The 14,737-nt window shown below is 33.5% G+C and overlaps 1 protein-coding gene across 1 annotated transcript; it reads right to left on the reverse strand.

Annotated features, from left to right (window-relative positions):
• Window positions 1-9,634: 9,634 nt before the first annotated feature.
• Window positions 9,635-10,582, reverse strand: LOC129062746 (olfactory receptor 8J1-like). Its single transcript, XM_054563782.1, has one exon. The coding sequence runs from the start codon at window positions 10,580-10,582 to the stop codon at window positions 9,635-9,637; it is 948 nt and encodes a 315-aa protein (XP_054419757.1).
• Between the last annotated feature and the right edge of the window lie 4,155 nt (window positions 10,583-14,737).

Genomic DNA, 14,737 nt, shown 5'->3' on the forward strand with positions numbered 1-14,737 from the left:
ATCTCTTCAAGGTACCTGCATGAGAAAGTAGAGAAAAGAGGGAAATTCAAGTTGCCATTCCCATAAGTGGTGTTTTATATTTTAATATACTGTAAAAAGATTTTGTTGCTAATAGAGACTGTTATTATACTGGCATTCTGGGCACAGGATGGAAAGCAGATCAAGATATGTGTGGGACAGCACATGACTCTTCTCCCAAATCCATTGTGTATACAAAAATGAGTGCTGTAGAACAGTCCACATTGCCTTGCTTTTTATTTAAAGGTCTTATTCCTTAAGGTATTTAAAATGTTTAAGCTCTTGTTTTATTGAAAAAATGTTAACATAAACAGCATAAAGGAAAATAAATCTGCAGTGGCATCATTTTGCAGATGCCACTGTACCTGTGCAGACACAATTCCACATTGTCTTAATACTTTGACAAACACTTATCTTCTATGTTCTTTTGTGCTCTACTACAATCTGTTCTATTTTATTGATATCGAATAATATTGATCAAGAGTCTTAAAAAATAAATTCATGATCTACTAGTATGTACAAACACAGTTTCAAAAGCTACATTTTATCCATAGGACACCATCACTATTTTCACCAATATAAATAGATAAGTAATTTACCTATAAATAGCTCCAAGACACTTGTCCCACTTGATCTGCATGTTTTATCCTTAACATTTGCCTTGTTTATGTCTAATTGCTACCTCCTTAGGAGTCTATTTCAAGTTACTTAGTTCCTCATTCAATAAAATATATTGGAACTATTAATTTCCAGACACTAGAGTCTGAAGATAGAACCCTGAAAAAGCAGACAATAGACATAACTGGAAAGAGAGAAAGTTTTATCTAAATAATCTACATTTTTCTGATCTCTCTTCCTCTCATTTGTTTTTTTTCCTACTTCCAAAACAAAAATCTCTGACATTTGTACGTACAAACCATTTTGATTTGTAAAAAATAAAGCATGAATTACACTTGAAAGCATACATGACTTTTCACAATCTTATCCCTGAACAATTTTGTAACCCCAACTCCATTCAGCTTCTCCAACATTAGTGGACATCCATTGGTACAATTAACATATCGGGTCTCCATTTGTTAATAACAACATTCCCTTCTATGCTTCTCTACTTTTGTCTTCACCGTTCTTAGCCCCTTTCCTCATCCATAAAAAGAAAAAAGTTGAAGGGAAAATTCAGTTTATCCTTTTGAATTATCCTATTGAAATATCACCTTTTCTTTGAAGAGCTACTTCCCATGTTGAGTTACCATATCTTATATTTGTGTTTTCGAATCACTTTAGACACATTTCACTTATATTTCTTCTCACAGTTATAACAACCACCTGTTTCTGTACCTCTTCTCTTGACAGATTTTAAACATTTTATGATTGAGATCATGCACTTTACTTATTTATTTAGTTAGTTACTATTGCAGCCTCTTTTAATTGTTAGGTAATATAGAATAAAAGATTAATTTTAGATTAAGATTGATATCATGATAATTATACTTGAATATTTTTCCTCCTTATTCTTAAGTCATATTCTTTGCTTTGTAAATATCTCCAGGAACATAGCAGTGACCTTTGTCTAATGCAGTTGCCACTAATCTTGAGTAAAAACTCTAGCTACTATCAATGTTTGATAGGGATCACAGTTTGTTCAATCATATGCCTGCTTTTTCTAAACCTCCTCATAGACTTTAAACAGGAATTTTTATTTTATGTAATTTAAATATATATATATATATAGATTTAGATTTTTATGTATTTATATATATGAGCAATATGTCAGTAACTAATTTTGCCATTTTGTATCTATTAAAAAGAAAATGGGGACAGACTCATAGATGGAGAGGAGGATGACAACTAGTGGTAGGACAGGTAAGGGGGTGGCGGGATAGAGCAAAAAAGGAAAAAGGTCTCATGGACACGGACAACAGTGTGATGATTGCTAGGGGGCAGGGGATATAAAAGGGCTAAATGGTAATGGAAAAATATAATAAAGATAAAAAATTTTTAAAATAAAAAATGGGCAAAAGACCTGAACAAACACTTCTCCAAGGAGGACATACAGAGGACCAAATGACATATGACAGGATGCTCAGCATCACTAGCCATCAGAGAGATCTAAATTAAAACCACAATGAGACACCACTTCACACCAGTCAGAATGACCATCATTAACAAATCAACAAACAGCAAGTGCCTGAGAGGTTGTAGAGAAAAGGGAACCCTAGTACAATGTTGGTGGGAATGCAGACTACTGTAGCCACTGTGGGAAATAGTTTGGAATTTCCTCAAAAATCTAAAAATGGAACTGCCTTTTGATCCAGGAATTCCACTGCTGGGATTATACCTTAAGAATCCTGAAACACCAATTCAAAAAAACCTATATACCCCAGGGTTCATAGCGGCACAATTTACAATAACCAAGCACTGGAAGTAACCTAAGTGCCTATCGGTAAATGAGTGGATCAGAAAACTATGGTACATTTACACAATGGAATATTATGCAGCAGAAAGAAAGAAGGAACTCCCACCCTTCACAACTGCCTGGATGGAACCCGAGAGCATTATGCTAAGTGAAATAAGCCAGGCAGTGAAAGAGAAATACCATTTGATCTCACCTACAAGTGGAACCTAATCAACAAACAAATAAGCAAGCAAAATATAACCAGAGACATTAAAGTAAAGAACAAACTGACAGTAACTGGAGGGGAGCAGGGAAAGGGTGAATGGGGGAAAGAAGGGGAAGGTTATCAAGGAACATGTATAAAGGACACATGGACAAAGCCAAGGGGGGTAAGATTGAGGGTGGGAGGAAGGAGTGTGTGTGGCAAGGGACAGTGTTTGGAGGGGGGGAATGGAGACAACTGTACTTGAACAACAATAAAAAAAACTAAAAATAATGTTGATGAACTGTTTCTGATTTATTAAATATCTTTCTGAGTTTTGAGATGACAAGTAATGGTCAGGGTTCAGCCCTCAAGGACCTTAGAGTGCAAAGAGAAAAAGATAGCAATCAAACAGATTGAGAATAGAGAGCTCTAATAATCTCATGGGGTTAAGTGCTGAACACAGAACATATGAAAGGAAGCCCTGTAGCTTGCAGACTTTAAGGAGAGGTAGCACAGATAATGTTTCCCTGGGTAAACATTATCAAAAACAATAGGGAAATAATAAAAGCCAAGAAGGCTTCAAAAAGAGAACAAGCAAAAAAATGGAATTAAGTATATGTATAATTTCCACAAATCCTAAATATATAAATATATAATACTTATATAATAAGTATATAATAAATATAATACTTATTCAATCTTAACTTCTAGACCTGACTCTGACTTTAATTAACTACATGAGCTGGGGAAAATTACTTGAACATATTGAAACTCAATTTACTTAACTATATATATGTAACAAAAGGGATTTGAAGAGGTTATCTCTTCACTTTCTTGCCATATTTCAGTTTCAAACCTAGATGACCTTGATACTTTTATCAAAACAAATAAAAAACCAGAGAAAACACTATCTTTAATTTACAAAATATACTTCAAACTTGTTTATTCTAGTCCATTGTATTTAATCTTTAATTTTTAAATTGTCATCTTCAGCTACTATAACAGTGTTATTTCACATCAATGAGTCAGAGCCACCATTTAAAATATACTCACCAACTTACCTGTGTAGAGCGTGCTCCTGTCTCTCCTCATAATGGGTCAGGATAGCGGATGACTGCACGGTTTTGTCAATGTCTTCGTCCCAAAGGATCTTACCTCAAAGCATGATGCAAGCAAAATTATCAGAAGAGATACAGTCCATGCTCAACTGGGATGCTGAGGAAGGGTGAAGATTTATTCATCTGATTCCTTATTTTTGAAGAGCTTCATATGTACAGCTCTGCCTTTAGTATAACATTATTGCTCTAAGGCTCTCCTAACTCTTAAAATACTATGATTATTTTTAAAATTATTTTTGTAGTAGATTATCAGAATCGATCTTCAGATTTTGCTTTTAAAAACAGATAAGAATTACCTTTTAAAAATTTTGATAAATAGCTTTCTATGAAAAGTGTATCCAGTTTCTCAAAAGACTGCCCCTCAATACTGTATGCACAACATTTGGTAAAAGTTTTGCACATTAGCCAGCATCCTAGTCACTCTGAACTAGATGATGAGAAAGAAATATATTGTCAAATTAGTGTGTTGGAAAAATGGGTGGATTTGTGTTTTTATATACTGATTATGAATTTAAAATTTGCCCTTAGTTTTCAATTAAATAAATCTTTCATTATAACACTGAGTTATAATCTAAGGAAGAGAGACATAGAATCTTACATTCGTTTACATGATATATGAAAAATAACACTTTGATTAAAAGAGAAAATAGAACAAATGCTTAGAAATCACAACTTAGATTAATTGTATAAGTAATGGTCAACCTAGGAATTATATATGTTTAAATTCCATGTTCCAGATAATAACTCTTTTATAAATATACTCTCCCTACCACCCTCCTATCCCAGCCTTTCTATCTGGGAAACATATGTGGTACAATTGGCTAAAAGTTTGTTCTGCTTGTGCCTTGTAATAAAATGTCATGACTGTGGTTTGGTATTGGATGCTTGGTCATTATGTACAGTACAATTCTTAACATAAAAACACAAAGACAATGAAAAAGCCTTAGGAACATTAGTCATGTCTCTGGACAAGCTATTTGACCCTACGGGTAATTAAGGAAATTCTTCTCTTGCTGATAAATTAGAGATTGTTTTATGCTTAGGAAATGATTATGACAACAATGGAAAAAATGAAATCCCAGGAACCCAAATATGTGGGTGAACTCTATTCCAGTACAGATGAAATCAAATTTCATATAGCACATCACTTTCAGAATGCATTTTTTTCATTGAAGCATTATTAAAGATCTGTTTACCATCTTTTTAGTTTTGCCTTTTGCATGTCATATAAATAACATAGTTTTTTCAGGCTGGTTTCTTTTAATTAGCAATATGCATTTTTAAAATTTAATCTTTGTTTTATTTTTTCCGTTTACCATTTAGTCCCCTTATACCTCCCTCCCCCACAGCACTCACCACAGTGTCCGTGTCCGTGAGCCCTTTTCCCTTTTTTCTCAGTCCATCTACTCCCTAACCTCCCCCTTCCACTAGGTGTCATCTGCTCTCCACCTATGAGCCTATTGCTGTTTTGCTGGTTAGTTCAGTTTGTTCATTAGGTTCCACATATGACTGAAATCATGTGGTACTTGCCTTTCTCTGACTGGCTTATTGCACTTAGCACAATGTTCTCCAGGTCCGTCCGTACTGTTGCAAAGGGTAAACTTTTCTCCTTTTTATGACCAAGTAGTATTCCATTGTGTAAACGTCTCATAGTTGTTTAGATTCCTCAATGTCTTTGTATGGCTTGATAGCACACTGACTTGTACTGCTAAATGGTATCTCTTTGGGTAGAGGTATCACGATTTGTTCACATATGGAAGGCTATTTGGTTGCTTTCAGTGTTTGTCAATTATGAATATGGGTGCAATAAACCTTATTTTATATTGGATAAATTTCAAATCAGCTGAGTCCATATCTAGGAGTGTGGTTGTTGGGACAGTCATGAAGACCTATGGCTTTGCTTCTAGACATGGGCTGATTTCATCCAAAGTGGAGCTTATAAAAAAAGCAACCCTCTCCAGAGATGTTTCTAAAACAAATGTAGTCTCAGTGGCTTTTCCTGGCAAGGTCAAGGTTATAGATATTGTGAGATTGCAAGATTTGTTGATATGCCTGACATACTAGCAGATCAGCTGCAGATTTAATAGATCAAGCTCAATATCATCAGCCATTAAAGACATGCAAATGAAAACCACAGCATGGTGTGACTAAGGAGTCACTAGAATGACTCTAGTCAAAATGATTGTCAATATGAAGTGTTAGTGAGGATGTGATGAAGCCGTAACTCTCATATTGCTGTGGAAATAAAACCTTGGATAACTTTTTATAAAAAGTTTAACATAGGCTCTGCTCCCAGGTAACAGCCTCAGATACATAAAATATGTTTAAAAATAAGTCTTTTACACACATATTCATACACAAATTATTTAAAAGACAAAAAATAAAATGACCCAGATGTCTATCAACTGGTAAATCAATAAATAAAATTTGGTATATTCATACAAGAAAATATTATTTAGTAATAAAATGGAACACACTTCTGATGCATGCTACAATGCAGATGAAACACAAAAATCTTTGCTAAGTAAAAGAAGCCAGGCATAAAAGACTACATATTATATGATTCCATTTATAGAAAAACTCCCAAAATGAAAAATATATGAGACAAAATGTAGATTATTGGTTGCCTGGAGCTATGGGTGGAGTAGAAATGAACTTATCAGCTTCTAAAGGCACAAAAGAACTTTTTGTGGTAATACAAATATTTACAACTGCTTTATGGTTACATTTGCAAAACCATATTAATTTATTTGCAAATATTGACTTTGTAAACTTACAGCTTTAGAACTGGGTCTGCATAATAGGAAGGTTGCTTAACGCTAAATTTACTAAACTAAAAAAAAATTATAAAAATCAATTTACTTACAACCCATTTACTTACAATACATGAATTTTTTGCTGTATACATTATACTTCAATAAAGATGTTAAAACCAACCATTGTCAAGTAACAGTACAGAGATTTTTTTTAATGTTGTGGTTATGTCCTATTTATCTAGCTGTTCTAAAATCTGTAGCATTATTAATTTTTCTGCATATGCTAAAATATTCAAATTTACTTGAATTTTGCACAGTGGAAATATGAACTAAAAACAATTTGATGTTATGCAGTTTAATGTAGTGGTTAGGAATGTAGGCTTCTGAGTCCTATTTCCAGTCTGAATCCCAGCACTGTCATTTATTAGTGAGAAGCCTTTTGTAATTTATTTACTCTTCTCAAAGACTTGGTTACCTTATTTGAAAATTGGCTTAAAATACAAGTGATATTTTGATTTGGATTAAAAGATGGATTTCTACAATTATCCAACTAAATGATACCTATAAATTGCTTAGCACACTGCTAGAAATAGTCCTTTATAAAAATTAAAATAGTCAAAAATTAAATCTTGTCCATGTTAATACTTATTTTAATACATAAATTAATTTATAAATCAGAAATGAATTCTTTGTGTGAAAACTGTGTTCATAATAGATGATACATAACTTTTGATTCTTAGCTTTTCTTATCCTGTTTTAGGAATAGTGATGACATTTAACCCCATTTGGAAATTGTTTCAACTTTGCTTTTTTGTGGGTCATAATCTTTCTCTTTTTTATTGAATTTATTGAGGTGACATTGGTTTATAAAATTATATAGGTTTCAGGTGTATAATTCTATAATACGTCATCTATATATTGTATCGTGTGTTCATCACCCAAGATCAAGGCTCCTTCCATCACCTTTTGTCCCTCTATACCCTCTTCTACCTCCCCCCACCTCCCTCATGGGTCATAATCTTACTCTCATTTTATACTCAATGTGTTTGGGATCATCTCTATTATCATACTTAGGTAGCAATAAACAGTGTGAGTCCCTTTGAACATCAGAAGCTACTAAGTTTTAGGGTAGTTTTAGGAGTCTGATATGTTGGTTTCTGATTTTTCTTTTTTGCCTCCCCCTATAGTTAATATGCTTAAGTCATAATTCAGAAATATCACGCAGGGTCTTCTTGCACCATATTGCTTGTCACTGTAATATGACACTCTAGTATTATATTTCTAACTATCTGTGGTCCTTAAGAGATGTTTAGGTTGTACATACATGCAATGTACTCTATGCAGGCTATGAAGACAAAGAGCCCAGGGCACAAGGTTGCCATAATGTCTTCATGCTTTCCACTCTCCTCTACCTCATTCTCTTTTGGTCTTCCATCTCACACATCCATGTTGACACTTGACCTTTCCATCCTTGATGCCACTTTTTATCTGTCACATCATATTGTTTGGCATGAAACAATATCACTCTCAATTGCCAGTACAAGGAGATATGCTTTCTCTCATTTCCTTTAAAATAGTAATTTTTCTAACAAGATTACCCCTTTTTTAATGTTAAATGTAATACTGGGGTCTACACATTCATAGATTAGTAAATTCACAGTGCATCATCTAATTATTCTGGGCATTGTCTATTTTTAAAAAGTGACACCCTTTCGTAGGGGAGTAATACCTGCAAGTAATTGCTGAAACCCAAGTCCTCTGATCCACAGGACAGAGGAGGGGTAAAAAAAGTAAGATGGGTGTGTATTTCCTTATTAGTTTTAGGAAGAAACTTTTGAAGAATAAGAAAGATATTTAGAAATATCCTTGGAAATAAAGTGGTACTCACAGCATTGTTAGTTTGTACAGGAGTTTTTAATAGTCTTAATATACTTTGTCATTAAGCACTGAACATTTTAACATTCTCTCTCTACTTAAGTGTCTAAACGAAATACAGTATTTTCTGGAATAGTCTTCATGTATCAAGTACGTGACTAATCTAGAGGTCTAAATGTTTTTGGTAAGTCAATTTTGAAGAAGGATTATTGTTTTTCTTTACTGGAAATGCTCAGCTCGGTTAAGTACATTATATAAATAACAGTACTCCATTGATTTATTATCACATTGGTTGACCCAATTCTGATTTCATAGATATGAAATGCAGTCTTTTCACATCTTTATATTCCAAGCTGTATAATAGATTTTAGGGTACAATGACTGATCAAAAATATCAGAAAACAGAACAAAAATTTAATTGAAATGATTTAATTTTTCCTCTAATGATATAAGGAACTTTTGCAAACATGGTCCACTGAATGTGTAATAATATCACGACACAGTACATTTAATACACACACTAAAGACATACTTAGAGAGAAAGGAAAGATTTCATAGAATTTATATGCTAAGTTATCAAATAGTACACAGAAGGAACATATTAAATGATGATATTTTGTGTCTTTCATTAAAAAATTATAAATTCGTATTTATACTTCGAAAATTCAAAAAAATATATTTTCGTATAAATTATATGAATTGGAATAAAAATCATTTCAACATTGGTTAGCATTTAGAATATAAACTCATAAGTAGTGTATATTTTTCATTCAAATGATATTAAGAAAGAGTTAGGGTGTTTTATTTTAAATAAACTGTCACTTTACTTTGTCTGACTTAGCTGTCAAAAGGTTTTTTTAGCCATCTACAATTATAGTTCTTCAAGATAAAATGATCTATTATACACACACATATTCAGGAATAAAAAAAAGAAGTCAAAAATAAGAAAGATTGTCTTCTTTCATCTACATTTTATTGCTTAGTTTTAACTTAATTGTTGTTAACTTATTTTTCTCCTGACTCCTAGAAGTATTTCTTTCAATCTAGCTAGCTGCATACTCCTTAGCAAAGTTAGTGAATTACATTTAGTTTCTGTATTAATCGCATAGCTACAAGACCTTTAGTTTATTTTTTTAATTCTCAAATCCTAGTCCTTTTGAATTCCCAGGATTACTTGGAAGCCTATAAGCCAGCCACTTGCCCTTTGTTTTCTCTGACAGAATGGCAGGTTATCTTACCCATCTCTCCATTTACTTACAGAGCTCTGAAATTACATTGATTTAAAAGAACGGCATACATTTGACAGAAATCTCTCACAGGCAGCCTTCACATCCTTATTCCTCAGGCTGTAGATTATGGGATTCAGCATGGGGATCACAAGTGTATAAAACGCAGAAGTCATTTTATCTGTGTCCAATGAATGGCTAGTTCGAGGCTGCAAATACATGAATAATAGTGTCCCATAAAACACTGTGACTGCCATCATATGTGAAGCACATGTGGAAAAGGCTTTTTTCCTTCCTTCTGACGAACGTATCCTTAAAATGGACAGAATAATGTTGAAATAAGATACTAAAACTATAGTCATGGAACAAACCAAATTTGTACTTGCAGATACAAAAATGAATGTTTCTGGAAAGGAAGTATCAGAGCAGGACAATGCTAACAAAGGAACAGTGTCACAGTAAAAATGATTGATTACATTGGAAGAGCAGTAAGACATAGAGAATACAGAAGATAAAGTCACAATAGCAGTGGAAAAACTGTAAAGGTAGGTGAGGGACACGAGCAGGAGGCAGATCTGGCGAGATAAAACCACCAGGTAGAGCAGGGGGTTACAGATGGCCACGTAGCGGTCATAGGCCATCACAGCTAACATGGAAACCTCAGCTACAATGAAAACCAAAAACCCTCCCAGTTGGGTGGCACATTCATAGTAGGAGATGGTTTTCTTCGTTACTAAAAAATTAACCAGCATTTTAGGGGCAATAGCAGTAGAGTTGCCAAGATTGATGATAGCCAAGTGCCGGAGGAAAAAGTACATGGGGGTCTGAAGTCGAGAGTCGATGCTGGTGAGGGTGATGATGCCCAGGTTGCCTGCCACGGTCAGCCCATAGATGACCAGGAAAACAAGGAAGAGTGGAATTTGGAGCTCCGGACGGTCTGAGACACCTGTGAGAATAAACTCAGTGACCCAGGTGAAATTTTCAGGAGCCATGAAAAAGTCTGGGAATTCATCTGTTTGGAGAAGAAAACACATGGTTAGAAAGTTGAAGGAACTATTTCCTGGGACTGCCTTTAGATGGCAGGGGGGGATTCCTTGGGCAACATTTCCTGGAATCATGTATTATTCTAACTCGGTTATTATACTCAAGGTTCTAGGTCAAATATATAAACTTCCCCATCACTTGACCGAGAGAAAAAGTAAGTATGACAATTTAAACAGATGATCCAGCATCATGAATTTTGAGAATTTACTTCCTTACAATCTTATTAAATTATGTGTATGTTATAAGCTTGCAAACAAACATTTTATCTTGTCTCTTGCATTGAGTGTGACAAAGACTTGAGGAATTGGATGTCCCAAAATAATTGAACATCTTCATATGATTTCTCGATCAGACACTCCTTGCTTTCTTTTCAGAATAGACATGACTCACTGTTTTGCACCATTTTCTTTATCTTCTGTAACTTCATTCATTAGCACATTGAACTTGCATATTCTACCATCCATACCTGTTTACTGTTTTTTCTCATTTTCCATGTTATTAACTCAGACAGAAATACATAGAGGTGTGTCTAAAGATCTATTTTACAGGTTACTGATTATCTTTCAATTAAAAAAATTATCTCTGTGTAAGTTTCATCACTGCTGTGCTTTACCGGATACAACTTCTTTTATCTTCTCTCTCCTAACTCTTTTCCTTCTTGCCCCACAAGTTTATACAAATCCTCACATTCCTTCCACTGTTTTCATTTTAACTAGCATTTTCATCTATATAATTTCATTACATTTTAGAATTTTATAAAATATATTCAGCCTTAGTTTTAGTTAATCTTTTTCTTAATATTTTTAACATTTTTGATATTTTTCATTATTGTAATAGTAAAAAAAATTATTTTAAAGAGCTCCTGTGATAATTATGTTACATTTATTTGCCAAAAAATCTACATGCTATAAATATAATATGACTGAATATTTTTCTAGAGAATTTTGTACTAAAGATATTAACCTGCTCTTAATTAAGCCAACTAGTGTTTCTTCCCCATCACAATTGTTAGTACCAATGGCAGGCAATTAGTCCAAAGAAGCCCTATAAAAGTTTTTTATTTGAAGAATTGAAGTTAAGTTCCAGAGAGCCGAGACTATATCATTATTTAACATAAACTCTACTGTTTAGCTAAATGTGATATATAATTACAAAATGATAATAATAGTAATAATGTTAAAGAAGATAGGAGATAAGTTTTGGATGTGTTGGCTGTTTATTGCAGTGATGGTTTCTCTAATGCATACTTATATTTAAATTCATGAAATCATATATTGTACATGTACAATATATACAACATGTATAGCATTTTAGATCCAATCATTCTTAGTTTTTAAAAAAGACTATGTATCAAAAATGGATGAACTGTTAAAGCTCAGAGTTGTTGGCATTGTCTCTGTATATAAAAAATAAAATAAAATATAAAAATATAAAAATATTCTGTAGTGATGTGTAAAAAGAATTGGAGAAATAAAATAATATATAATATATTTTTACTTATTTGTTTTGGGGTTTTTTGGTATCTGTTTCCTTCTAACAGCAAACATAGTTTCCCCCATTGGCTTCTTTGAATCATCCTTTTATTTATTTATTTTGATTTATTTACTAAGTATTTGTTGATTTCCTATGTGTACCAGGCAATGTTCAAGCTTCAGATAAATTACTTATTTCTTACACCATGGACTTGCTATTTTAATAATAAGAAAGAGACAAAAGTTTGATAAAGAAACATATACACAAGATCATTGCAGATTGTAGTAAGTGTCATAAGTAATTAAACAAGAAGATACATCAGAGCAACCTGGGAGAATTATTTCATAGGGGATGTTATGGGAAAGACATTCTGAGACATGTAAATGAAACCTAAAGCATGAGAAAAAAACCCCACTATTTAATAAATTACAGGAAGAATATTCCAGGATTCCAGGCAGGAATCCTGCTCTGGGATGGAAAAGAACTTAGTTTTTCATTTTTGAGCGGAAACCTTATGGAAGCCAATGTGACTTGATGATAATGAACAGGTAGATAATTAGTCATATCAAATAACGTAGGTTACAAGATCTATTCGGATTGTATTCTAAGTGACTTGTAAGCCATTGAGAAGTTTTAAGGTAGATGAATAACAACTTTTTCTGTAACAATGATAATAAATTGTAGAATTGAAAAGGGGTAGATATTATTAGTGGAAATTTTTAAAAAATGAGTTAATTGTGAGAGGACTATTGGTGAAAGTTAATGCTGATTGGGACAAAGTGGAGAAATTCGGACAAATTTAAGTACATGTAAATTTAACAGCTGGGAGCAGAAACAAGATGCTATTTCCAATATAATTACATTATGAATTGCATAAGGTAGATATTAGGGAAACGACAGGTTGGGGGGGCGGGTAGACCAAGAAAGAATTTTGAGATTTTTTTGTTTTTGCACTTTAGAGTATATGGTTTAAGATGAAGTGATCAAAGAGATAATTTGAGCATAGTAAATTTTAAGTGTTGGTGAGCCATTTAAACAATCATTTAGGCAAGCTAATATTTAAGTCTAGAGCACATTGTGTGGTTAGGCTTGTAGATACTTAAGAAACATCAACCTAAATAATGATCCCATATTTTTCCACTTATGTCAAGATTCCTTTTTCAAAATTTGTAACACAAATTCCTAGTATGTTCCTTGATCAATCTTTGTGGGGATAACAGTGTTTTGAGAGAGTCTAGCTTTTCTTTCATCCTCAAATGCTACACTGTAGGATGTTGCTTCTGTGTCCCCCACCTCACGCTTCTTTTTTTATTTTCAATTACACTTTACTTTTAATATTATTTTGTATCTGTCCAGTACTTAACTTATCTCACATTCTCTGTGTTTATAGTTGTTAATATTGTCTCTGCAGGTTTCATTCTTTCCATTGTCTAGCTTAGCAAACATATCACCTATCAACCAACACGACACTTCCAAATTATAACAACTTCTATATTTTTTCTAAAATCTAGTGCTTTCTTGATTACATATTTCATCATTTTAAAAAAGGTTTTATTTGCTTATTTTTAGAGAGAAGGAAAGAGAAGGAGAAAGAGAAAGAGAGAAACATTGATGTAAGAGAGAAACATCGACAAGTTGCCTCTCTTACACACCCCAACCAGGGACCAAACCAGCAACCCAGGCCTGTGCCCTGACTGGGAATTGAACTGGTGACCTTTCACTTTGTGGGATGATGCCCAACCAGTTGAGCCACACAGGTCAGGACTATACATCGTTTTAAATGCAATAATGATTTTTTGAATTTTAATTTTGTAAATATTTACTGTTTTTTCCATTACCATTTAGTCCCCTTGTTCCCCTCTCCCTCCAGCAATTGCCACACTGTTGTCCATGTCCATGAGTCTTTTTTCCTTTTTGCTCAATTCCTCCAATAATAAATTTTAATTAGAAACCATCTTACATAACAAACATTGTATTCATCCCCAAATTTCCTGTTTCAAGCCCCATATTGTATTGTTTGCAAGTTCCTAAAAATACCTTCTCATCCTAAGCGTTCCCCTCTTCTACTGCCTAGGTCAGGCTTTCATTCACACTGTCATTGACTACTGTATCCTTCCTGGTCTTCATGGCATGATTCCCTAAGATCAGCAGGTAGGCAAATGGCAGTCACTAAAGCTTTTTGAATAATGAAGATAATCTGAGCTTTTTAAAGAATAATTAAGATAATGCTTTAACCTCATTTCAGTGTATTTCACAATCATGTCCGTATCAAATTTATGCACACTAGTCTGCCAGGAATGCACGGAAGATGAATTTTGGCCCTTCATTCCTGACTCATAGTGACTCTTCTGCGATTACTCCATGTCTTTGTGAGTGAGAGGCGGCGCGTTATCTGAAAGAAGTCTGCTACCAACTGTGGCAGTGGTTCCATGCAATCAAGAATTAGAAATGTATCAAACGAGGCTTACAGAATTAAAATATGTGGTATTTAAGAATGTCATTCTCATTGTACTCTAGGTATTTTCAATCTTCTAATGAATACTGAGTAACTGGGAGGGTAAAAAATCGGGGAGTTGTCTTTATTACCACCAATGTTTTATGGTTAATGAGTAATGATAATAGTCTTTTTA

Source organism: Pteronotus mesoamericanus, unplaced genomic scaffold (genome assembly GCF_021234165.1).
Source record: "Pteronotus mesoamericanus isolate MK-2021 breed Mesoamerican mustached bat unplaced genomic scaffold, CSHL_Meso_final scaffold_83, whole genome shotgun sequence".
In the NCBI taxonomy this organism is placed as follows: Eukaryota; Metazoa; Chordata; class Mammalia; order Chiroptera; family Mormoopidae; genus Pteronotus; species Pteronotus mesoamericanus.